Below are 27,625 nucleotides of genomic sequence, written 5' to 3'. Positions count from 1 at the left end.
TGCAGATCAATTAATATTTTATTAAACATCTACAATTAACTACATCAGTAATTAACATGTGATTATACATAAAAGTTCAATTAAAAAAAATATTTTGAAATAACTGATAAAAGCAAAACAGGAAAGCAGATTACTTGAGTAGGACAAATTCTGCTTAAGTAATCTGCCTTTTGGAAACTTTATATCGTTTCCAAAAGGCTTCGTAAGAACCAGTTCTTCATTTTTTATATAAATAGGTTAAAAATGAGTTGCTTCAAAACATTTTTCAGGTAGAAATATTACAATCGATTGCTAGTCACCAGTGTAAACCTATCACTGCAAGTGTAAAACTCCTGTAAGATATTCTCCTTTACTTTTGGAGAGAATAGACAGGACAAGTTGTTGGTAAACATTTTTTTCTTTTTAATTCACATTGAAGAGATTAGAAGAGAACATATTAATTTAATTTAGCCTTTTTTGACAGCTATATTTCTCACTCACTCAACAGATGGTCTTCTGAACTAATCATTATTCAGGAGCAGTGCACTTTATTTGTTATTTATGGAAATAAATGTTGTAAAGGTTGCTCGTTTTTGGTGTAAATCCGAAATACAGAATAATATCAAAGGATACAATTAGAACAGAATAGAAAACCCCATCTGTGAAAATGAGCATAAATGGATTAAAAATAAGGAGCTCCAGTCAGTTCAAATCTCTGTCATGTTTTCTATTTAGTTGGATTTCTTACAGTAAAATGCGTAATTTTCTCCACTTCAGCTGGAAATGCTCGGTTCAGAGCGACAGCAGAAGGGCCTTAGTATTTATTATTTTTACATTTATTTTAGAACTGCGACAACATATCTCCCACGCTTCAAAAAGTTAGCCTCTAAACCAAACATGTATGTTCCGAGTGTAATCTCTACCCGTGAACGCAGCATGATTCCTTCTTTGGCCTCATTGCCTCTCCTCTGTACTAGTCCTGCTATTGTTGTGAGTCTTTTCTGGGCTTCCCTCGCCTACCATCCGCCGGTGATTCCTTACACTTAACCTCGCGTGTTTACAGCTACGTTGAGCATTGTTTTCTGGCGTAGCTCAGTGTCCTCTCTGTGTAGGGATACAACGAAAGGACCCTAGTGAAGGACTTATTGGGAGCTGGTGAAGTAGTTAATCGGCATGGGACAGACGGAAGACTGAGATTCCACGTTCAGAGCGCTTGTGTCGGCGGTTTCCTCCTATTTGGATTCTCCCACGAGAAACTACAAAACGCCTTGTGTTGTAGGACAGAAGGGGGGGAAAACGATCACAGGACGCATGTAGCCGACGTACGACGCTGCTAAGGTTGGTTTTAAGGTAAGAAACGCCCGCCTTGGAGACACGGGAAAGTCACGTTTTGTCGTGGAAGTGGAATGAGCAGGGCCTTGCTGTCTACAGTCAGGAAAAGTTGGTGAAAGGAGCAGGAGAGTTAACTTTGGTGTGGGTACAATGTCACAAAAGTCGGTTTAATGTTTACTCCAACCTGCTCCGGGATTCGAGTTTTCCAAGCTAGTTTGTTAAAATGTCCACAACAACTATTGTCGGAATGTGTGTATCTGTTAAATGAACCGTACACGGGGAAAAGCAGACAACTCGGCTGCATTTTGAGTTTTGAAGAAATGTTTATTTGCCCTGCTAATTAAGAGTTAACAATCTCCTCTTTTCTGTTTGCCTCACCCATTTTTTTTTCTCCTCCACACACACTCTCAATATACTCAATCAGCTGCTGCAGGCCTCAGCTGTTGGAGGCCTTTAAAACAATACCCATGGGAGTCTCCAAAACATTTTATTTAAGCGTTTTGCAAAAGTTTTTCTGAATTTTCACATGCTTTTATTGTGAAGGTGCCCCTAAGATATGCAGATTTCTGTACAAATATGTGCAATATTGCAAAGGATTACTTAGATGCCCAATTGGTCAGATATGTATAACATTTTTCATAGGTTTAATGTTTAACCAATGGGTTCATCTTTATGCTAACACCTCATCAACACTTTACAGATGGAGATTCTGAAAGTTTGGGGGGGAAAAACAAGGAGACGCATAGGAAAATGCGGGTTAGTCTCAACTAATCATTGCAATGTAGAGCAGGAACATCTCAACCTCATGTGCTCCTAATATTCTGCAGCAATGGTTGTTGTTATAACTGTCTCCCTTACTGAATGTCTCTGTTTGGTATACTCCAGTGGCCCAGTAATCCTCCTCCACGGTAATCCCTCTCTGTCAGTACAGCCCCAGTTGGCCGGACAGTTGTGTCTCCTCCACTTCCACACACAACCACACACATTCACACAGAGGCACTCGCTCACAGCTGGAAGCGAGAGGGCTGTTGGCGGAGGGGTGAGGAGCAGGAACAGGTGGCGTTGGCCGGGGTTCAGGGACTTTGGATTTAACTAGAGCTGCTGAGGATCCTCTCATGCTCCTTGGGTGTCCTCATGACACAAATAAGACTCTACATCATCATTTACAGTTTGCTGATTAGAGACTTCCACGATTTTGTGCCAGGAACAGAGAGAGAGAACCTAGGCTGTCACGGGACGTCCCCACCTGCAAAAGGAGAATTCTCAAGATTTCCCAGCTATGTAGTGGGAGCTGCTCTTCATTTTTATAGCTGAAAGATGGCTCGCTCTTTTTTTTTTTTTTTTTTTCCCCCAGCCTCGTTCCAGCCTTTGACAGGCACAGCAGGTGGCCTCAAAAAGCATGAATGGATTCGGAAGGAAGTCCATCTCCCCATCCCCCTCGGCTTCCCCGCTTCCCCTCCCGCTGGCCGCTTCCCTCCAATCACTGTGATTGGCATCGCTGGCAGCCCAGATTGAAGATAAGAACAAGCCGCAGCATGGAGAATAACCCGGGTCGATTAGTGGGAGCTGGTTTCTGCTGAAATAGTTTTGGTTGTAGATTTCATGAGCTGGCATTTACCCCTTAGCTATTTCAAAGGGGTGGGAAAAATAACTCGGCTGCTTACTGCAGAAGCTCACGAGGATTTTCTTGAAATGCCGCAGTGATTGAGTAAAATCTCTCAAGACATTTGACAAAACGGCCTGGCTCATGCCTGAAGTTCTTTACTAGAAAGATGCCATTCATACAAACAAAGAAAAGGAAGTTTCTTATCACAACCTATTCTTATCATAACCTATTTACCATTACAATCTGACTTTAATGGCATCATTGCTGCCGCCTGCCAATTAAACGCCATTTGGTCATTGAAAGCGGAAGTGATGTTTATTTGCATGCAAAATGCTGGAGTGAGTGCCGATCTGTCTCCTGAGACGAATTCTAATAACAAGTGTGAATGTGTGTGACCTGCTGAGAGCCCCTTACTTGTGATTGTCTCCCCACAGACACATGTTAATGACAGGTGTGAACACAGGTTTTATTGTTGTATTTTCCTTTTTCCGTTTGCAGCTGGGTTTTTTTTTTATGTGAACAGTGTAGCATCTTTCTCAAGAAAGCGTTTGCACGGGTTTATTTCTGATTAAAAAGAAACGGATATCTCTTCTTTTTGCATTTTTTTCAAATAAACTTTTTTAAACATAATTTTTGCAAAATTGCATCCTTAAAGCTTTTCCATTTTTGTTACAGCTGCATGCTCTAAAATATCGTATTATGTTTTGATGTGGGTAGCCCTGTGTTACTCAAAGCAATGATTGAAAAAAGTTCAAAATGTCTTACTCAGATAAGGTTAATATGGATTTTTTTCAACCTTCATGCAGTATGCTAACAATTCATAGTGCCATGTTTTTGTTCCAATTTAATGCACTGTTTTTTCTAAAATAAATCATGGGAATCACTTTGTGGTTGAATCCTCCTTGTAAAATAGATTCTAACACTTTACAAGCAGAACATGCATTACACAAATTAAAATATGTACTGGCTTGAATTAGCATTACTATTTGTGATTTGCAATAGGGCAGCATGTGCATAGATGTACAGCAAAGCAGCTGAAGGTCAGACTCATCTGATGTGAATATTTGTCTTCTCATGAGCTGCCATCAGGGAAATAATTACAAAATGTCAGAGACGTGGTGCATGTGTTGAGACGGCTTATTATGCATGTTCAGAACAGCTATTAACTGATGGATTTCAATGGACCTTTCTGTGTGTACGGAAAAAAACCTTATCTTTATAGGAGGGTTAAAAACAGCAGCCATACAGTTCCGGGGTGTCTTATTTCTCCATGCAAGACATTTCCAGGAAGGGAAACTATGCCATCCTTAATTTCTGTGAAATAAAAGCCTCAGTTTATGTGGTGTGGTGATTTCTGTATCCTCAAAGGTTCCCATTGTCTCAGATGAATCCAAAGTGACCGTAAAGGTTACATAAGGTGGAAACTCAATTGCCAAAAGGCCTCTGCAGAGTTTAATATCATTTCTTTATTCACCCTAGTTTGGGTCTACATTATTTTTCATCTCACGAAAAGTATAAGTGTGCAACAATCTTCTGCATCTGTGCATGATGGTCTAGTGAACTGACATACGTGAGGCTGCTTGTAGAAATCTCTCATGATAAAATAGTCTCAGGATGACAGTTTCGACAGATGCATTCAGAAAATCTTTGTTTCTCTTTCTCAGTTTAGATGTGTGGCAGCTAAAGAAAAGCGTCCCGCCTGTAGTGCTGCAGTATTGTTGTTAGGCCCTGTGGGAAGCAACAGCCTGTGTCTCCTTAATCTGACATGGCATCACAGGCTGTCTGGCACGAAGCTCCACATGTCCTTGGTTAGGGTCTGGCCCCAGCATTCAGTTGACCAAGTAACGGTTTCTTTTGTGTATTCTTGTCTTCTTGTGAGGCAGAAGTTCCCCATAAACCATGTGTCAGCTATTTTGCAGAGTTTTCTGATATTTCTTTTACTTGTTTGTAGGTATAGACCAATTTGTTTGTTATAAACAGAAAAGCAACAAAATGATAGTGATACAATGTGTATTCGTTTGAACTTTTATGCAAAGATTTAAGCAAAAATGCAGAGCAAAACATCTATTTGAAGTATTTGTAGTTTTTTTTTCTCCCTATCTGTATAAAGTCATAAAGTGCAGCAAACCGATTTTGGCTAATTAATTAAAACAGGTTATAGGCTCTTAGTGAATTCTCGGGGCTTTGATTTAGACACCTTTCTAGACATCTGTGTGTTCTCTGAAGTGTGGAGATGGCACTGGGGAGTGATGGAGTCAATCTGCTGTTATTCCACCTCTGAGCCTCCATGTGTGTTAGCTGCAGCCTCATGTCAGCTGACTTGTGAAAGGTGAGCGGGCTTGTTTGCTGGCGTATTTGCAGCAGAAACACACTGGGTTGACGTTCAGTGCATCAGACTTGATTTCTTACCACAAACATGTTGCACTGGTTGTGCTGAAGCGAGTTGAGACGGAACAGTTTGCTGGCCAAGGAGAGTTTCTTCATTATGTCAAAAAGAGATCCAGACAGAACGCGTTGCACGCTTTTAGAAAGGAAACCATCTGAACTAAATACTCTTCCAGTCAGACCAATTACCCCAAAGCCAGACACATTCACACACTGAAACACAGTTCAGTACGCAGTCATGTTCCAAGTTGAATCCAAACTTCAGCTACTCTGGCACTGTCTCTGAGTGAATGTAAAATTGTATGATAGAAAATTTTAGCATTTTTAAATCCATAAACATGTGATGCTTACTTGGTTAACTCAGTTGTCATAACTCACTTATGCAAATAGGCATAACTGAGTTATACTACATGTAAATCAAAACAAATTACAGCCTGACCTGATTTGAGGTTTCTGAAAAATTCTAGTTTTGTTATGAAGAGTTCTTAAGATTTGTTGAGAAGCTCAAAAAGTAAAAACCTCGCAGTTCATTATCCTTAAAATTGTTTGTTGGGTCATCCACAAGAAAGTAACACGCAGCTAACGGGGCTGACTTTTTAATATGTGACCTGCATCACCATTTGAGCTTGAAGCACATTTCTTTCTGTTTATGTCATTGTGTGTATAAAAGCCCCATTTAGGAGGCCATTACAGAGAGGACACAGTGTTGTGCAAGGAATTTAATTTGTCATAAAGCTGAGTTGTCCCACAAGGAATTTTTGTGTTATAGTTATTTATGCATTTTCTTTTTTAATTGTCACAAACATTTCTTTAAAACTGGTTTCATCCTGCTTTGTTAAACGTTTAAAACTGACTGATCTTTGCTTCTGTGACTGTGTGTTTAAAACTGTTGCAGCATCTTGTAAAAATACACCAATTAATCATTTAATTGGTGTATTTTTGGTTAATTTTTGAACTTTGCCTTTCAGTGTAAGGACTCAGTGTTTTTGTTATGTTATCTGGGGCTTGGGTTTGTTTGCGTGTTGCTCCACTTTCTTGTTTTGTGTACAAGAAAAAGCAGATATAACTGAGAAGGGAGAAACCAGTATCCGTCTTTTTGTAGGACTAAATTATGAGGGATGATCATGTCACTTTTGTTTTCCTTTTGCAATGTTACGTTTTGAAGCTCACACAAAACATGTTTTGCACAAGATTAGCATCACAGGAATCCAGAGAATTTAGGGAGTTCAAATAGATATGCTGATAAAACTCAAGTGAGTTTTATCGGATATGAAAATCTTCAAAACATCCTCCCGAGATTCTGGGCATGATATTTTCTCACCACCGACTTGTTTTTGTCCGAGTTTCACTTCTTGCCTTAAAGTGTAGGCCGTTGAACCAGTTTGACAAACCAAAAATACTCGCCTAATGTGGGCTTGTTCAGGCTTGTGATTGGTTTATAACGATCTCAGAATGAATCACTGCTCTACAAACGTGTTTAAATCCCTTCATGTTTATCAAGGTGTGGATGTCGCATTGACTTCAGACGTTAGTGATCCAGAATCACCAATAAGCAATATTAGGGATGTAAAATTAGGGATGAAGTCTAGTCTTTCAATTAATATTTTCAGGGAATATATTTGATTTTTTGTAAAAATTCATAAGTTACTAAACATCTCTGATTTTCAAATGGCTTTTATGCTCAACTGAGATGTATAGAATTAGTATCCCATCCTTCTCTCAGTTCCTTCAGAAAGCAGCAGTGAAAAATTGATTGTGTCTCTAACTACTTGAAGAGATTAGTATAATTCTGGCTGGTTATTTGAGCAAATATTCTGGATTTTTTAGACCAAGATTAGTTTTTGTTACCAATCCGATCCAACTCATTAGGATTAGGAACTTTCCCCACTTACCCCTACTTTGTTACCAAATTACAGTAATCTTCTGAGAACACATCCCCTAAAATTATCATAGCTTTATCATTAGTTTTATGGTTATTTCTAGCTTAACACATACAACTACAATTTCTTACACTGTTTTCATGCTCCGCAGTTCACTAAAGAGGGTAGAGCTAGCATGTCGACCCATTGATAATTGGACTCTTGGCATATTTCACAATGACTTCATTTAATGTTGTGTTGTCAAAGCCAACAGAACATCTTGTCCGGCCGTATAAACTGAGACTAAGACAGACACAGGGAAATTCAGCTGTCAATGCAGACTCTCACTCTGAATGTAATGGCACGGAAATAAGCTCTGAGGTAACCAAAAATTGGCAGCTTTCTGCCTATAAGTATGGTTGCAGCTAACATAAAACCACAGGCTGCACTCTCACAACACAAATTGGCCATTGAGTTTTGTCAGGAACTCCTGTATTAATCCTTAAAAACTCCAAGATTATAAAGCCTTTCCGATGCTTTGGATTCGATTAGGACTAATCTATCATCTGATATTGCAATAACAAAATCATGTATAGGCTTGAAAACGCAGTGAAAGAATAATAATATGGTTCCCTGGTTTTATTTTTTGGACAGTTCCCAAGTAGTACAGTACGAATGTAGCTTTTTTTAATTTGTTTCTAAGGATGGGTTTGATTCAACAGTTTCCAATAAGCTCACATCTTGTTCCTATTGACAGTGTTTTCAAAAGGTAAGCCACTAGGGAAATGCTAGCTCCGTGTTTTGATATGACTCCTTGTTAATGTGAATCAAAAATATTTGAACATGTCGTCAAAAGACAAAGAAAATGCTGGTTTTCTGCTTCAGACGCTTAATGCTTCCATGTAAAACTTTTGGATAACAGGAAAATGTTTACCTATATTTGTTTGTACATTTATTAGCCACAGCCTGACTGACATTTTGAACACTGACCTTTTTTTTTTTTTTCTTTTTCTTGTCATTTGGGACTCTTCTCTGTTTTGCCATTTTCTGTAAGCTCAGCTGTCACTTTGTTGTCACATCAGCTTCAGGGTCTGGCAGACATTTGGGATAATGCTGAATCTGACATGCAGGAAGTAATGGGGTCAGAGGTGATGGTCACATGCATTTTATTTATTTATATTTTGGTGCTGATGTTAGAAAGCTAAAAATGGAGAATTTAAAATCCAACATGAAATATGCATTTGCCTGTGATTTTAGAAATTACTGCCTCGTTGAACAATAAATAATGGCATTTGCCATAAAATGCAAACTGAAGTTGTTCTGCAAACCGTCTTACCAATTACACTTGTTCTTGTAGTTATCACAACGAGAATTTGTTTAACAAATAAAACTAAAATGGCCATCATTAGAGAGATCTGTTGTGAGAATTATATAATTGAAATTGTGAGAACTGCTCAACTAAAAAAAAAAAAAAAACGTTTTTAAGACAAACCTCTTGCTGTGCTTTTTGTTTGTGTTCATTTCTCTGGGTCACTTGTTATTAATCTTGATCTCCCATTTACTTTGTTTCTATTCCCTTTGTGTTTCTGTTTTGTCAATACTGTTTATTCATTAGAACAAAGTCAATACTCTGTATCCTACAAATAGATCCATGGATTGATTCTTGGACTTCCTCAGGTTTCTCTTTGGTGCAGCTTTTCAGAGACCATGACCTTCCTTTTGTATCTAAAGGAGAAAAACATTAGTGTTAGTGTGGTGCAACACATTTAGCATAATTATTAGTTGGATTTGAAATTTAGTTGGACTGCTGCCCAACACAAGAAGTCCACATAGCCCTCTTTTCTGTTGTTGCCATATAAACATTTGCAGATTTGGAGTCTAAATGCTATTGTGGAGTTTTTTCCTAACCTCTTAAATGCGTTCTACTATACGTTTCTAATTATTCCAAAGTCTACAAAGAACAGAGTTTTCCTTCACTCCATTTGTCACAATATAATGTTGTCATAATGATGTAAAAACATCATAATCCAACAATAACGAGAGGAAAACCAAAAGTATACTGTGGTATGTTGGACTTGAACTGTATCAAATCTTTACAAGTCAACAATTTAACTTACTCTGAGCAGCCTTAAATTTTGTTTCTTTGATCAAATAGTTCCCTTTAATTAATCAAGACTTGGAAAGAGTGTTGTTTTTTAATTACAAGAGACGCATTGTTAATTATGCTGTCTTATTTTTGACAGATATTTACTAAACGTTGGGTTAGATTGTTGTCTTTCATCTCCCAGTTGTGCCCGCAATGCAGTCTACAAATGGATAGTTTCTGTTGGAAGAATTTATGCTTTGTGTCTTTTTAATGTTTGAGCTAGGAAGGAGGACAGTGCCATTTGTGTTGTGCATGCAAAGCTGTTTTACGGAAACCATTTGGTGAATTGCTTCAAAGAATTTCACTTTTTTTTTTTTTTTTTAACTCCAAATGCAGTGAATGTGACCATTTGTGTTCTGTTGCAGAAAGGCCAACAGATAGAATGAGGATGACCGGACAAAACACATTACATATTCTAAAAGTTAGATGGTTGCAATTAAAATCTTAAAATCTGACTCTGTTACACTTAGAAATAAAATTTCTCTTTTACCTTGACTCAAATTTATTTAAAAAAATATTTTTTAACATTTTTGTGCTTTTTTTTTGCAACTTTTTGCCATACATTTTTACAAAAAAATCTTTTAAATTCAGTTTATTTATATTGTCATTTCATAACAAATGTCATGTCATGGTACTTTGCAAAAAATGTTCAAGCCAATCAAATTTTTTTTTTTTGTTTTGTTATATTTTGCATCTTTTATTCTAACATGTCTCTTTTTTGGACCCTTTAAACATATTTTGTAATATAAAACATACATTTAACAGAAAACTGGCATTAAATATTGTTTTAAACATTTATATTTTTTAGGTATGCCAGATAACTGCTGAACGCTTTTATGATCACAATTTCTTTATAGATTTCAATAAAACCGCTTTTTATATCTCAATGCATTTATCGTAAAAATATTAAGTTGCGATATTTGACACTTTTATTCTGCACTAACCTGGTAAAAGCCAGGTCATTATTCTACGGCTTGCTTCATACAGAACATGTTGACTGCAATGGCCTGGCTAATGTCGCACCAAATTCAACTCTTTTCTTCTCTTGGCTGGATCCATCAAATTCTTGTATTTGAGGTAATTTTGTAGCAGTTTTAGAGAGGAGGACACAGATCAGCTCATTACTTTCATACCAAGGACAGGACCACCCCCACTAGGGTCCATTATGCACATTTTTTCTAAAATTATTATCCTTTTTATTTACTTGCTTTATGCTGTAGGCAGCTGCAGCATATGCAATATTTTTCCTGTGTTCTGACATGCAGTCCACACGGTTGCATACCTGTGGGAGGTGTCGCACTCAGGTACTCGAAACTGTCGTAACATCTGTCAGATACCAGGATATGAGTCACTGAAAGCAGTACACTCTCTGGTTTGATCCGCAGCTCTGACGCACGTAAACCGTACTGAAGTAATTTTAACGAAGAGGCCAAAGGTGACAGAAAACTGTGTTGGTGTTGAGATCTGCGGCAGTTGATGACACATGCACCAACTCCTATACCACACACTCTCATATTTCAGTTTAGTCTTCAGGATTGATTTTGAAATAATCTCTGTGTATTTTATTTATTGACTTATAAAGGCCGGTGTTTACTCTCCTACTGGGCGTGGCACAATTCATGCAGTCAGTCATTGGTGGATTGAGGTCCAGCACACTTCCTTTAGAACTTGCTGTGTTAAACTCAAGGTCCACAGGCCAAATCAAGACTCTAGAGGGCCACATAAATAGAACTTGAAGATAACGAATTGCATGTTTTGAACATTATCTTATCCATCAAATCATAGAAATCTGAACTAGTTGCCGAACATATAAGGCTTACATACACTAGAGAATTTATGTTGGGGAAATGTTTTGTCCCCCCATTTTAAATCATATACCAGTTAAATTAAATTTGAGGTAGACATAAACGTAAAATATCATTTTGATATTTTGTCATCAATATGACAATGAGGATTAAAGTAGCAAAATTATTTGCATCTTTTTGGCTTTTAATCTATCACTATATGTAATCGCAGAAATCCTACTCTGAGTAAACATAAAAAAAAAAAAGATACAACAGCAGGTTTTTCTTCTTCGTTAAATGCAATACAAGCACACAGCACTAGGGAGGGGAGGGACGCGTTACGTCAAGTTATGTCAGCACTTTCTCCAGTATCTAATCCTCAAATCTATAAACCATTTGAACAATAGGACATAAAATTGGTAAACCTTAGAAGAACTTTGTTAATTTACACTTTATTAAACAAACCACGTGAAAATCAGTCACGCCCAGTTTAATAGCTAATGGAAATGTCTGTATTGGCATTTCTACAAGGACATTTGTTTTTTGCATGTTTCCACTGGTAGTTTTATGATTTTGTCTTTGGTGATGAGTACCAAGACTTTGAAGATGGAAGGCCTCTGTGCTGTCACCCTAATGTTTAGCACCCTCCACAGACTCAGTCTGGGTCTCTGGTCTGCCCAAAAAGCCTTAATTTCATCTCCAGTCAGAAGAAACATGTTGGTAAAATGAAAACATTACTTTAAGCCTAGATTTGTCAGGCTTAAAGTTAAACTTTAGATTTAACTGTAGTTGCTATTCCAACTATTTCTCACATCATTTTTGAAGGATATATTTTGTCAGTTTATCACCATCCAAATTGGATATTAGTTCTGTTCTTTAATTTTCCCCATTTCTTCTCTTCAGGCTTGACGATGGGTTGCGTCAGGAGTAAAGAAGCCAAGGGCCCGGCGCTGAAGTACCAACCCGATAACTCCAATGTGGTGCCAGTCGGTGCTCACCTGGGCCATTATGGACCAGAACCCACAATTATGGGTCAATCACCATCCATGAAGATGCAGAACAACAGCCACCCCGCTGCCCTTGCACCCTTTGGTGGAGTTTCTTCGGCCATGACCCCCTTTGGTGGAGCCTCGACATCGTTCACCTCGGTGACTGTGAACAACCCGTTCCCTGCTGTGATCACAGGTCCGTTTTCAAAGAGTGCCTCACAATCTGTTTCATTTTGGGGAAACATAATTATCTTAAGTTTATTTGTTATTTCTTCACCAACACCTGCTGGTTTCTGTCATTTGGGGACCGAAGATTTTTACTCTGCCTTGTTTCAACTTTTCCTTCTGCTGTCAATCCATCTGAAACAACTGCAGCTGAACATTTGTTATTCACAGGGTGTTAGACAAAGCAGATGTTATGCAAATTAGACATTTGAAATGAGTGAGGCAAAACACCAAGGCTGAAGAGAAAACAAAAATAGGTCTGTGATATGGGAGGCAGTGCACGCGTAGACTCTCCTGAACGGAGAAAAAAGGGAATATATGCACAAAATTCATTGACTTCCTTCATGCATGTTAAAAGTTAGCGGTGGGTCAGAAATTGAGATGAGTTTTTGTGACTTTATCATCATAGCAGTGCTTAGAGGGAAATGTCACAACACAGAACATGTTCTTGCATATCGTATTCTGTTTCTTTGGAAGTTAAAAATTTGATGAGGGAGTGATGTCACACTCAGATCTTCGCTTGTGTTTGTCATATGAGCAGTTAGCGTGATTAGCCTTTTCAACATTAAACAGTAGACTTCATCTGATCTTTTTAAAACCATGACTTTAAGATCCAGTGATCTACATGTTTAAGCTGTATCTCTGGTTCAGAACTTAAGCGGTTCTTAAGCGGGCTACTGCAGAACCTTGACATGCTAATCTGGTAGTTTAATCATGCGTGTTGGATCAGGGTCACATCTACAATTTGGACCATCCTGGCTCATGAAGACTGGAGTTGACCTCTTCTGTCATGGAGAATATTGACCCATACCTTGACTTTGAAATTTCTCAAAGACTCCCAGCATTTCCTAAATGTGGACGTTCCTTGACATCCAGAAGTTAAAAGCTCAAAAGGGTAACATGGTGTAACTTTTCTGTACTGTGTTCAGCCTTCCTAATATCAGCTGAAGTTTTGCTCACTGTCACAGCTAGCATGCTTTGTTCCAAAACTGCATTGCTATGAAAATGGCTAATTTTGAGCCTTGACACATAGGAGTATTGTTAGCGTGACCTGTTGACTGAGGTATAGTGTGTTATATTTTCTAACTACCAGTCGCTTGTGAGGTCAGGTGAAGCTGCTAGCCAATATTTTCTGTAGTTTTCTAGACTTGGCAGCTATATCACTTTCAGACATTGGGTCAGTGAGAGAGCTCCAGCTTTCAAATGTGCTTTTCTAGAGGGTATCTTGGTCTTCAGTTGTTGCTGTAAATTGTATTTCTGTTCCCGACAACATATATTAAAAGTTTTTATCATAAATGAATAAGACTGCATGATTCTCTCATGAGACGAGTTGGAGATATGCTGTGGGAATAATCTGCGTCCCCAAAGAGTTCCTAAAAACAATAAACAAGATAAATCACAGCTGAGCAGTCCAGTTGTATTTTTAGAGCACGCTCTGACCCACAGGAAGTGGGATACTTCAAGACAGACATATTTTATCTAATAAATAGGATTTATTATTTGATCAGTTGAAATTGATATTTAACCAACTAATTAAAAAATTAATGTTTTTTTTATATAAAGTGGAGGGTTAAGGTGGAAAATTAACTGTTTTTAACTGTATTTACCATATGTTATTTCTAGATACTTAAGCCTCAGTTTTTGTTTTTAGGTGGAGTGACCTTTTTTGTCGCCCTGTACGATTATGAAGCAAGGACGTCAGATGATCTGTCGTTCAGAAAAGGGGATCGCTTTCAGATTATCAACAACACGTGAGTACTTGTATTTTTACAGGGGACAACTAAAGCTGCTGCGTGGTTGTATATTTGTTCGTGGCTTCCTATGTGCTCTTTTCAGCTTTTTGTTTAATCCCTTATTGAACTGAGGTCTGATATCAGGGCTGAGAACTGTCTGGGTTAATGGCTTTCATTAATGGAGCATCTGTTAGGTTCCCATTGCTTTTCACCCGCACAGGCACAGACCTTTCCTCCGAGTTAGTGGATAAAATTTGAGTTATGCTGTTCAGCTGAATAACATAAACCTGATATATTTTTCGTAATAACATGAATTTCAGATACTCTGGAGTATTGGAATATGATCAAATATAAAATCGGCATTACAAAATACCTCAACAATGTGGATTATGCGTGCAAAAGAGATGATAAATTACTCGGAGAAAACTCATTTTTGCCATCTCCCCATCAGCTGCTGCTCTGTAATCTTTTCCCACGTGTGCACAGCTGAGAAAATGGGCAGCGCTCCAAGTTTTCTCTCCTCAGTTCATCACATGGCTCTTCCCTTCCCACCACTGTCTGGCTCACATGGCTTTTATAGCGATGAAAATGCCATCTGCTTTCGGAGCAGAGGTGGGAAGAGTACAGATTAAACCAAGTTCTTTCAAAATGCCACCAGACGCACTGCCTCTGCGTCCCTGCTCCTCCCGTCTTAATTTTAAACCCTCAGATCTGCTTGTTGATCTCACTGAATTTGGATCAGATAAATTTAGGATCTCATGTCTTTATTTCTTTGCAGAATTTCTTCTAAGTCATCTTTTATTTGTAAAGTTTGAAAGCATTTGCTGGAGTGTTTATTTTCCGATCGAGTGTTCTTTTTTTTTTTTTTTTTTTTAAATATAACCATCTGTATGTTAATATTCTTTAGAGCCAGTATAAATGTCTCACCAGTTAATTAAATTAGTTTATTCCTAACAGTTTTGTCCTGTTCAATGTTTAGATTTGACTTAGTATTGCATTTAGCATGATTTGATTTGTTAAATTTAATAAAAGCAAAGCTTAGAAAGGTTTTCATTATACATATCTACAGTGACTTGTGGCTGTAAATGGCCAGATTCCCATAGTGTGGGGAACCTTGAGTAAAAATACCAGGTTTTCCCATGAACAGTGATCAGGATTTCCACAATGTAGCAGCTGCAGATGGAAATTCACTATTAAATTTGTGAAATATTGCAGCTAGGAAATTTTGTGGAGTTGATCCAAGACGCTGTGGTTCTAAAATGTATGTGTGCCCTTCACATTGAGGCACACAGACAAACGGTAAAATAAAGCCAGTTTTAGTCATCTTTGTTTCTCGTCTCTGTGTGACATGACCCAGGGACGGCTTTCCAGAACCCCTGGGGAGACGGAAGTATCGGTCACTGTTTATAGAGAGGGAAAATGGGCTCTTGAACAATAAACTCATTAATGTTAAATGAGTTTAGCACAACTATATTCCTCGGTATTCTGCGGATACTGAGGAAATGTGAGTTTTAAGATAATTTGATCATGTGTCTGTACATGTACAAAGATATTTAAGAGCATTAAAAAAACATCTGATGAATTTACAACAGAAAAATTATATAACTATATAGTTCTGTGTTTATCTGATTCACTTTATAAAATCTTTGTATATCAAAAATAGGCTGGGTCTCTAACCAGCCCCATCCTATTGTTGATGCCTTGTTGTAAAATTGTCTGTAGTTTTTGGTTCAAACAAGAATTTAATATTCTCACCACATGACACTTTTCTAAACGGTACAAAACATAATTTTAACATTAATAAGACCAGCAGAAGCAAAACCGTCAACCCATATCCATAAATACAAAGATTATTGCAGAGGTGTCTGCAGGCTTAGATGAGAAAAGCAAGGCTCTAACTCAAGGCTAAACTCCGCCCCCAATACAATATGAGTGACGTGTGAAATGGCCTCGCTTCTTTTTATCTTCATGTTTGCTGTGCACTCTTAATACGAGAGTGGGTGCATTTCTCTCTAATGCTTTGGCTTGTTTAATATGCTCCTTATTGGTGATTTTCTTGCCTCCTCAGGGAAGGTGACTGGTGGGAGGCCCGCTCCATCAACACAGGAGAAAATGGCTACATCCCCAGCAATTATGTGGCCCCAGCCGACTCCATACAGTCTGAAGAGTGAGGAGCCAAATTGCTACTTTTTCGAGCATTTTCATGAAACTTTAGATTCGGCTTGTTAGTCTCATGTTTACCAACTTCTTTACTGATTTCCTTCTGATTAAGATGGGAAAAGTGTATGTTGGGCTGCGTTGGAATGAGGAAAAACAACATATTGCTAATGTTTTCACCAAGCACCCAGTGGCATTCTTATTGTTCAGTTCCTCTGGTGTGACAACACCACTTTTATTCCTCTTTAGCTCTGACAGTTTTATTAATGCCGGATGTTTTAAGCACTGGGGGGAAAAGCCGCCAATTTACTTTCACCAGAGGTGTAAAAAAAATCTCAAGTGAGCACCTGTTATCGACAGGATGCGATACCGCCTAACGAAACAACTGACTGAGCTCATTGATGTGGCTGGAAATAGACTGTGCTCTGTTTTTCAAAGTAGGAAGATTGTCTAGAGCTGCAAGCTTATTTCTTATTTATAGAAATAAACAATTTTTGAAATCTCTAAATATTTATTAGATCGGGTGATAAGCAGTAGTGCCTGGAGCATTCGCAATGTTTACTTGCTACCTGCATATGAGAAGCACAAAAAAAACCATCTACATCCATTTTTAATACTGCGTGAACTAGACAGGTGTCCAGCTTTCAGACGTTGCATCAAGAATGCGTTCTTCTGTTGATGAGAACGTCTCGTACTCGTCTACAGTTTGTTCAAGTTTCTGACTCCCTCCACCCCCTTCCTCAGGTGGTACTTTGGGAAATTGAGCCGAAAAGCCACTGAGCGCCTCTTATTGCTACCAGGAAATGAGAGGGGAACTTTCTTAATACGAGAGAGCGAAACAACAAAAGGTAAGAAAATGCATTCAAAAAGAAACTAGGTACAGAAAGACCTTTATATCTCTAGTTGGTTTAAATGTAAGGGATTGCTTTGACTCTTCTGAAAGTCTGCATGTGAAAGGGTTAAATAATGCCAAGGTGCCTCTCATAAAACTAAAAATTGATTTCTTTTCTCTTCTGATTTTCTGTAAGTGTATGGGGTTAAATTTAGAAATGCAAACGTCCTCCTCAGTTTACATCTGGTGGCCTGCATTGCTCCAGTATTTTTGCTGAGATTTGCACTTAACTTCATGTCTTTGGATTTTAAAGGAGCCTACTCTCTGTCTTTACGCGACTGGGACGAAACAAAGGGAGACAACGTCAAACACTACAAGATCCGCAAGCTGGATAATGGGGGTTATTACATTACTACACGAGCGCAGTTTGTGTCACTACAGATGCTGGTGAAACACTACACAGGTATGCTGCCTTGTAAAGCCTTTTTCTCAGGTAGCCATTACACAAACATTTGTTTACGTTGTGAACAGAACCCTGGGGTTGAATTGCTTTTTCTTCCAGCCTGTCATGTCTTGTGTTTGTTGGTTGTGTAATCGGGATATGAATATAATTAGTGAAACGGGGTGGTGTTTTTGAAGATGAAGTATTGAGCATTTCTGGACCATATTTTAAGTTCTGGCAAGGAAAGAAAAAACATGAGCAGTGGTCCTGGAGAGGGAATGCTATTTTGCACTTGACCTGCCATAGATTGAGGTCGTATTTAAATAGTTCAGACTCCCTCCATCTGCAGAGGAAAACATTATTCACATGTGGAAATTGTATGAAACCCTGAACGTTTTATCAGGAAAGAATAAGAAATAAATTTAGAAATGCAAACTTGCTTGAAGATAAGTCGAGAGCTGGTGAAGCTTGACAGAATTTTGTTAGCATGTTAAAAGAGTTGATGGGTTTGGAAAAATGCAAAACCAAACAGGATTAAAAGAGTTACCACTGGAATGCGTCTTAAACATGATTTGGGTTGGTAAAGTCGCATTCCTCATGACACGGTGTTGGATTTAATAAAACAGAATTATACAAAAGTATTCATATGCCTGGCAGAGTCTCAACTTTAACCTGATGAAGAATCTGTGGCAAGAGCTTAAGAGACCTCATCACCAACGATAAGCCATAAATATTTATTGGTCAAAAGTTATAAGAAGAGTTTGGTTGTTTTTCTGTGACTGAAGATTTTTTTCATTTTCAACATAAGAACCACTTGTTTTTTTTGTTTTTTTTTCCAAAAGTAAAAGTCCTTCAGCATTGTTTTTATTGGCTTTTAAGGGATGTCAGCCTCCTTTTGTACAAGACCCAAAAACTTCTGGTTGAATAAAATAACTTTAAATCTTAAATGTTACAAATTTGTAAGCAGCAGAAGACCTTATTAGCATAATTGCCCCAAAAGCAAATCATGTGATGCTAAGATAAATGTTTAAAATGCATCTTTTGATCCGCACAGAATTGATAAGCAGTCAGCTGCTTCTTAAAAAAAAAAATCCCCTTTGGTTTGTGATAAGAAAGCTTCACAACATGGCAGAATGTTAACTCATGTACTACAAAGAGTTTATTGAAAATTCAAAAATTACACATATTGATCTCTGGTCATTTAAAGAAATGTTTCAAAGTAATAACTGTGCGTTCAAAGGTCAGTACTCCTTCATATTGCTCTAAATCATTTTTGATCTCAGAAGCCAATTTTAAGAGAGCGATTATATTGAGGATTTAATTCATCTGTCAGATAATGAATACAACTTGTTGCTTTTCCACCTTTCTCACAATTAAATAAAAAAAATGCATGTGCTTAAGTTTTGTTTTATTCAACTTTATTATTGGTCCATCATGACTTGTTTTGTAACGCCAGCCTGTTTGTTTTATTTTATTTTTTTTCTCCCCAGAACATGTGGACGGTCTGTGCTACAAGCTGACCACTGTGTGCCCGACGGTGAAGCCGCAAACTCAGGGACTTGCTAAAGATGCCTGGGAAATCCCCCGAGAGTCCCTCAGATTGGACGTCAAACTGGGACAGGGCTGCTTCGGGGAAGTCTGGATGGGTAAGGCGCAGATTACAACGCACTCGGGCATAAGGCTGAATGTCAGAGATTAATTGGGTAAACTGTGATGCGCCTGAGCTTACTGTAAATACATCTGGTACTTACTTTAGAACAAGTGACTCAGCTAGAGGCTTTCTCCCGGCTTCTGGAGACGTGTTTGAGAGGAATATGTCAGTAGCTGCTTTTCTTAGCTCAGTGGAGTATTTTTACCGTAGATAAAGTAATTCTTGTAAATATCCTCAGCTAACTTTTACAGAGTGCTTTTTCACCCAAGCTTTTTCAGTCTCTCCATTTTACTCATTTTGCTGTACAGTTCCATAAATACCATTGCTTTTGTCAGATGTACACACGACGATTAAAACGCAGCAGCTTTGCTGTCCAAGTGGACACTTGTCCATCTGCAGAATGGATGTTTCTGTGTAACATAATTCCAAATTATTCGCAGTATATTTGCTTGTTTTTGCTTGGAGCGCATCTACAGTTTTGATAATGAAATGCAACTTGACATGGGCACAGTGTGACCTTCCATTCTAGTGGCTGGCATTTGCAAAGCAGCACATGATGCTGCCGCCCCTACAGCATGATGCTGGCGGAGGGGTGTTCAGAGTGATGGTTCACATATTTATCTGCTAAGACCATGTTTCAGTCATTAAAAGCTAAGTTTCTTTCTGATTCGTTCCAACAGAACGAATGAGAAAGGGATTAATTTGCTTACAAAGGGATTAATTTGTTTCCACAACCCTTAACTATTCATGTTGTACTTCCCACATCAGCAACGCTTGAGGATGAATCTACTTGGTGGTATTGATACTCGACACTTGGCTCATGAATAAGTAAAGAAGGCAAATAGCTTTGTTGGCATACAGTAACAGAGCCATTAGGGCTTACACACAGAGACAAAGCATCCTCTTTACATTATTCATAGATGATGCAGTTTTAATGTGAAACACAGTTGACGTGTGTAAACTCTGTCTAATTGGTGTGTGTCTGTAATGAAGCTGATCATCATGCTGCTTCACCAGCCCACAGACTGATTTTTTTGATGGCTGTTGGCTCTTTTTGTGGCACACAGAGTTCTGTAACCACAGGTCACGTCATACGCTTCATTTCTCCAGCCTGCATTTCAGACAGGCCCCTCTGAGCAAACACGACTCTCGTCTTTAACCGAGGTTGGCCTGCAGCAAGCATCGACATGAGAGCCTCCGCTGGGTAATCCCAGGAATTTCATTCTGCCTCTTCCTGCTCTGTTTGCTCAGGATTTTTCCCGCTCTGCTGCAACTTTTTACTGTCAATCCTCCTCACTCTACGCTTCTGGAGCATTTGTACTGTCACTCTGATTTCAGATGGCATGCTGAGTGTATTTTGCCCTACTTTGTCCTTCAGCTTGGTAGAGTTTGGTCAGGATGAGTCATCTGTAAAGGCCAGCCTCGGCTCATTGTACGTAAGCAGGGCGTGAGTAAGTCGGCCCCAACCAGGAAGTGGCTGATGGGGTTTTTTGTACACATGGGAGAACTCCCAGAAATGAGCAATATGAAAGGATCATATGAAGTCACTTTATGTGCCTCGTAGGACAATGTTATTGATTATGCCTTTTTTTTGTGTGTGTGTTTTTTTTACTCAGGCACATGGAATGGAACCACTAAAGTAGCAATCAAGACACTCAAACCAGGGACCATGTCTCCAGAGGCGTTCCTGGAGGAAGCTCAGATCATGAAGAAACTCAGACACGATAAGCTGGTGCCGCTTTACGCCGTGGTGTCCGAGGAGCCCATTTACATCGTCACTGAGTTCATGGGTAAAGGTAAGCAGAGTTCAAAGGCATAAGTTGGAAAATTTTATAGCGGATTTTGATGCACTTTACAGATTTTTCTACTGAGCCATAATTTTTTATAAAGTGACATTTTTGTCTCCTTTAGAAATATACTTCGTAAAACAGAATGAGGAGATATTGTTCAAAACATCTTTTAGCTTTGTCCACATTCAGAAGTTTATATGCACTAAAAAGACTTTAAACAAAAGTTAGAAATCTCACGCAAAGCTTAGACTTTATCATAGTGGGGAAAAAATAGGCTAGTTTGTACTTTGCGAACTGGAAGGTTGTTGCTGCATCGTGAAAAAGAGCAAGACTTCCCTCCTTTCAAACAAACATCTGGACGTTAGCATAAATGGTGTTTGTCTGGTATTTCTTTACTCAGAGTTTGCTCTTGCCACTTTGACTTCATATCCGCAGGGATTTTGCCTGCACAGCATTTCTAAATGGTGTCCTCATCAGTTGGAGCACTGCTAACGGCATGCGCTCCCTCATTGACCATATGGCTAACTCAGATATAACAGGGGTTGTTTTAATGCAAAGCGACAGTTTATTCTTAACAGCATCATTTTATTCTGGAAATAGGCTGAATATGATGTATTCCAGATTGCGGATTGACCAGCTGGTGATTGCTTCTACGTGTGTTTTTTTTTTTGTTTTTTTTTCCCCCTCCGTCTTGCACATTTATCTTGCCAACCATTCATTACATGATAAATCTCAATCAGTCCTGACAGATTGTCCTTGCTTAAAGGTGACATCTCCTCCCTCCATCAGACGTTTTTTGCTCTGATTAAGCAGGAACACTTGCCATGCATAGTGTGCAAAATTTATTGTTGGTTTCAAAAGGAAAATATCTGTAAGCTATAAAAATAGTTTTCACCAGTATCTACACGCATAAATATACAAAATAAAAAATATTTCCCACATTCATGACCACATCTGCATTACCAACAATGAAACTCTCAAACTGTAAGTCATATACCGCAATTTTTGGAAGTTGAATAACCTGTACTGTGTTGTGATTTCTCTGCCTCAGTGTTAACAGAAGTAACTTCTTCTTTAAATGTGTTTTGCTTTTCTAAATGACTGCTGCAGAACATTCTCACACCTTTGAGATTTGAAGATCAAGCAAAATTTATTTATAAAAGGTGTGGTTTTCATTGCTAAAATAACCTCTTAACAAGGTGCAGCAAATCATTTTCAGCATTTTCCCACGTATAATAATTGTTTCGTGCTGTATAACCTTCCATCAGCGTAACTTATGATCATTAAGTTGGATTTAATGTTTTGAGTTTAGTTACAAAGTAAAAGATAAGTAGATTTCTTTTTAGTTGCAAAGATCCATATGAGGATTCAGATAAGTGGGGAAAAAAGTCCCACATTATCCACGCCAAAACATTCATGTCTCCTCAGTGTGTCTGTTTTGCCGCATCTTTTGTGGGTGGTGCAGACTCCTGCTTCATTACCTTTGTACACACAGGTGTGTTGATTCTGCTTAACTGTAGTGTTTTTTTTTTGTTTTGTTTTGTTTTTTTCTGACAGGTAGTTTGCTGGACTTTCTGAAAGAAGGAGATGGAAAACATCTGAAGCTTCCTCAGCTGGTGGACATGGCTTCACAGGTATAGTAAATAAATCATTGCCTGCTCAGCTGCAAACATCATGAAGGGAAGGTTTTTTTATGCTATAGAAGTAAATCAACTGTATAAAACCAGTGAAATATGGTGGTGGTGGCAGTATTATGGAGTGAGAATGCTTTTCCTCCGCTTATCGACACATCCTCCCATCACATTGTTCTGCACATTCTAGATCGCAGACGGCATGGCCTTCATTGAGAGGATGAACTACATCCACAGGGACCTCAGAGCCGCCAACATCTTGGTGGCGGACAACCTGGTCTGTAAGATCGCAGACTTCGGCTTGGCCCGGCTCATAGAGGACAACGAGTACACGGCTCGTCAAGGTGCGCGTTTGGACCGCCATGCCACTGGTGCACTCAACATGGCCGCTGTTGTATTTTTAAGACCATCTTTGAAAGACTGCTTTAGATTATTACACGTAAGGGTTGGGTTAGAGTGGGAAGCTACTAGCATGCACATTCTGGATGCCTCCCTTCTCAACAGAATCCATGATGGGATTTAAAAAGTGAAATCAGACCCAATCCCTAGCAGAGCTGTGTTTGGGGTCGATTTCTTTCTGCTTCTGTCTGATTTGGTTCTGGTTCCATTAGCAGAACCAACAGCAGCTAAACATTCAAACCAAACGCATCCAGGAAGTTTCTCATGGTTACTAAACGAATGCTGTTGTTTCTCTTTAAGTTGCTAGAGAACTTTTATCCAATTATTAAGGGTGTGATACAGATTGAAATGTGGAATCAATCTGGAATAGATAAAAATGTGCAGTAAATTCAAAAGTGGGACCAAAAGTGGGACCGCCATGAAAAATGGTGGGAGTGAAATGATACCCGTCTTAATTTTTCCCTTTTTTATTATATTATGATTTTTGTATGTTTAACTTTTTTTTTTGACCTTGTGCTTAAAATTTTAACCAAATTTTTATTTATTCCCAGGTGCTAAATTCCCCATCAAGTGGACGGCCCCAGAAGCTGCTTTGTACGGTCGCTTCACAATCAAATCAGACGTGTGGTCGTTTGGAATACTACTGACAGAGTTGGTAACAAAGGGCAGAGTTCCATATCCAGGTGAGCAGAACACGGATGCTCGTACACACCAAAGATGTCTTATAAGGATGTGCTGCTTCAGGTTCCTCCTCCCTCCTCCCTGCCTGCCTTGATATTTTAACTCCGTCATTTAAATCGTTTATTATCTCCCCTGTGTGGATCAGAATAGAAATGGGTTTAACTGGTGTGAGTCAGAGCCGGTGTCCTGTGACTTGTCAGTCAGGGGGAAAACCCCTCCACCAATGTGATCTCTTTCTCCCAGTCGGAGCACGCTGACCCGGGCTGTCTGTATGCGCCTTTATCAGCGTTCTGAACGCAGCCCATCCGAACCACCATGTCAGCCTGCCAGACCATCTGGTGGCTTTGCTTTCACTAAAAAAAAATCATTCAGTTTAATTAAATTCTGCCCCTGTTTCCTTTTTAAGCCGAGTGATGTACACTTATTTTTTCTTTTTTTTCTTTTTTGTGTGTGTAGGGTGGGGGTTAATGTTCTAATCCAATGTTCTGATGCAGATGTTGAATGGGAGCATGACATTGTTTCCTCTTTAAATTACCTTTGACGTAATAAAAACATCTGAACATGGATGACCAAACATTTAATTAGGAGTTCAGGTTTTAAGATGAAAGCCATAAATCATGCTAACACCGTAGCATCCGGCATACCACCGGGCTATCGTATCCCAGAATCAGCAGCTGCTCTGAGCCCTGCCGCTCTCCCCCCCAGTGCGAGATAATCTGATCCCCACTCTCCCACAGCGGAGCAGAGCGGAGGGGAGGGGGACGAGGCCGCGGCCATGCCACTGATTCCGTCATAACCTCTTTTAACTGCAGTCGAGCTCCCAGCGGAGCGGTCTCTGTGCCGTGTCACAGGGTTCAGCATCGCTGTCTTCCCATCTCAGAGCGGAATCCACGGCTCAAGGATAAAGCAGCGCTGATTGGCATTCTGCTTGACACCAATGCTGGTGGTGACAAACGGCAGCATGTTAGCCACTCTGGGGCATCTATGCCAACACTCCTAACAATGTCTTTGGTGTGTCAGAGCTGCAGCTTTAAACGTCTACTGCAGGTCTCTCGGGAAATAACAGCCCAGCTTCCTGTCAGGTCACTCAGGTTTTCTGAGACTCTCCTTCTTAAAATTCTGGTTTCTGTGATTGCAGTTTCTCTAGGCAGTTGACAGAAATACAACATGCTGTGTTTATCATCTAATCAAATAAGTCTTCTTGACATTATAAAATGTTCCATGTTTGCTCTGACTATTTGAGGATAGCGGTGATGCGGATTTGAAAAACATGTGTTGGCCAAATATTTCCATCCCCACAACTAATCTTTTTTCCTGCTTCTGCTCCACATTTTGTTTTTTTTTTTCTCCGTCTGAGATCTTTACCATCTTTACCGGTGGCCAGTCAGTCAGTCTTCTTTTATGTGTACAGTGTTTTATAAAAGCATACCAACAAAGTTTTTCATGTTTTTACATGCAAACAAAACTTCAAAGTATTTTCTTGAGATTTTATTTGACAGACCAACTCATAGTACATAACCTTTGAAGGGGAAAGAAAATGACTTTCTTTCAATGCGATCATACCTTTTTGGGCATGTATTTACTGGCCTTTCATGTCTCAATATGGAAATCTTGTCTATTCTTGATTAGCATGAGCAGTGTACGACCAGCGATTTTTCAGTCTTGCCAAATTTAATTTAATTTATGTCTGGTTGTTCTAGGACATGAACAACTGCACAAATTACTTAAAATGTTTGGTTCTTAAAGTGGGTCTGAAACATCCCTCAAGTGTGTATAAACTGATGAATGGTTAAAATTGAGTTTTGGGGCAGACAGCTGCACAGAACCATCAAACTGGTCAAATGACCAACTCTGTGTTTGGGAGGTACAGTAGTGATTGGACTAACCAACTTTGATCCCATTCAAGTCTCTTAATCAAACCCCAAATTCCCCAAATCAAAGAACAAAACTAGGAGTGCAAGCCTTATTTACTAGGATGCATTTTCTTCAGTATAGTCACATTTTGTTTCTGTGCTTCTCCAGGCATGGTGAACAGAGAGGTACTGGAGCAGGTAGATCGCGGTTACCGCATGCCCTGCCCCCAGGGCTGCCCAGAGTCGCTGCATGAGATGATGAGGCAGTGCTGGAAGAAGGAGCCGGACGAAAGGCCGACGTTCGAATACATCCAGTCCTTCCTGGAAGACTACTTCACAGCTACAGAGCCACAATACCAGCCTGGAGACAACCTTTAGTCCTGGGATTTAGGTTAAACTCTAAGGTACATTGGTGGAGATAAAAAAAAAAAATTTTACACAAAAAAAGCAATTAAGAAGTAGGCCAAGACAACACTGGCATCTGAAAATGATTGTCCCTGATGTACAATGGGACCAAGTGTGCAAATGGGTATATTAAGCTCTGGGAAACTATCAGAATAAATTCATGTGAGCTGGCCACAACACTGTGATACAAACAGACAAATGGACGTGTTTTTTTTCCTCTCAACTTTTTAAATGATGGTTTTTCTCCCACCTTCTTACAAATTCCCTCTTTTTATTGTTAAGTCAGATTTTTTTAATCTGAATCCAGACCTTTTATATGAACTATCGTTTGGTTTGAATCCGTAAGTGGATTAAGGACGTCTTTCTAAGCGACCAATAACTGGTTAACTTGAGTATGTGATGAGTGTAAAGCATGTGGCTAATTAAATAAAAGGTCTGCTGAATGGATGGAAGAATGTACCGAGAGATCAAAGCTGATGTATATACAGTTTATATTAACATATTTTTAGCAGGTGTGATCAGATGGACGATTCAGGATAAGAGATTGGTTTTATATGATTTTTAACTTGAATTGAAAACTCAGTTTTTCCTTTTTTGCCTCTTTTTTTTTGTCATTTTAATTTGGGGAATCCTAAAACATTTTGATAATTTACATAGATTTTTTTTTCTAATTACCTTTTTTAAACTGAACAATTTCTATGAATGAACTTTAAACTGTGCAATTAGGGGGAAAAAAGGATCTGATTTAATTTGTCAAATTGTCTTGTTTGGACAACTCCACTAATAAACTTTTTTTTTAATTTTTTTACTTTGAGTTACTCACAGTTGAATATCAATTTCAGGAAGCTAATTAATTAGCAACATACAGGAAAGACTTTTGGTAAATGTGTAAAAAAGACCTTACAAATAAGTTTAACTCTTATTTGTCTTATTTAATATATATTTCTAGTTGCTGTTGAATTTCTAATTGGCAATTTATGACATCCTACGTGGGGCGGATTCAGGAATTTACATTTTGTGGCTCCCCTAAATATACCTAAAAAATGTATTTAAATTTTAAAGTCACATTTGTAAAAAAATAAATAAATAAAATAAATGAAATACTTTTTAAATTGACCAAAATGCTGAGGAACGTTGTAGCTTTATCTCATAAATTCCTGTTTTGTTTTTTTGTGGCATATGACTTTACATTTTTCATAAACTCTCTTCAAAATGGGAAGAGAGTTTAATTAACTGAACATGCCAGTTGATTAAAAAATTGGTTACAATAAGTCACATGTATACGCTGAGCAACGTCTACAGTCAAAGCAAAGTTTAAAATAACCGAAACTGATGCAGGTTTATCATTCCACTCTCACACTCATAACCTAATCTAATAAAACTCAGATAACACAAGCACATAATGGAGACTATGGCTGAGCCATGGCTTAGTTCTTTAATAAATAATACAAATGTCAAAATATGTTTAAATTCTCACAGGTACAGAATCCTTGAAAGTATGAGAAATTAGACAATATTGAAGATGTGATTTTTTTTTCTTTCTGTGCATCATTCATGTAAGAGATTGTCCCTTAAGAATGAGACCTGATCTAGTGTGGGTACACATGATGAAAGTTATGAGAATGTTAACTAATGATTTTGTACAGAATAAAATAAAATGATAAACTAAATGCTACATGTAGCTTTCATGTGTTTAACATCCACTAAAAAAAAAAATCAGAAAGTGTCTCATTTCACTTGGTCTGT

At 38.6% G+C, this 27,625-nt stretch overlaps 1 protein-coding gene across 1 annotated transcript; it reads left to right on the top strand.

The window, feature by feature from the left end:
* Positions 1-932: 932 nt before the first annotated feature.
* Positions 933-27,549, top strand: yes1 (YES proto-oncogene 1, Src family tyrosine kinase). Its single transcript, XM_014998676.2, has 12 exons — positions 933-1,329; positions 11,995-12,276; positions 13,957-14,056; positions 16,107-16,205; positions 16,940-17,043; positions 17,341-17,490; positions 18,960-19,115; positions 20,737-20,916; positions 22,468-22,544; positions 22,732-22,885; positions 23,492-23,623; positions 25,644-27,549. Exons 2-12 carry the CDS (start codon positions 12,003-12,005, stop codon positions 25,850-25,852), a joined length of 1,635 nt encoding a protein of 544 aa, XP_014854162.1. The 5' UTR covers positions 933-1,329; positions 11,995-12,002; the 3' UTR covers positions 25,853-27,549.
* The last annotated feature ends 76 nt before the right edge of the window (positions 27,550-27,625 follow it).

The sequence above is a fragment of the Poecilia mexicana genome, unplaced genomic scaffold, assembly GCF_051168715.1.
Source record: "Poecilia mexicana isolate PSO_F unplaced genomic scaffold, ASM5116871v1 scaffold_17, whole genome shotgun sequence".
Classification (NCBI taxonomy): domain Eukaryota; kingdom Metazoa; phylum Chordata; class Actinopteri; order Cyprinodontiformes; family Poeciliidae; genus Poecilia; species Poecilia mexicana.
Note: the sequence above shows the minus strand (reverse complement) of the source record. Positions and strands in the feature narration are given on the sequence as shown.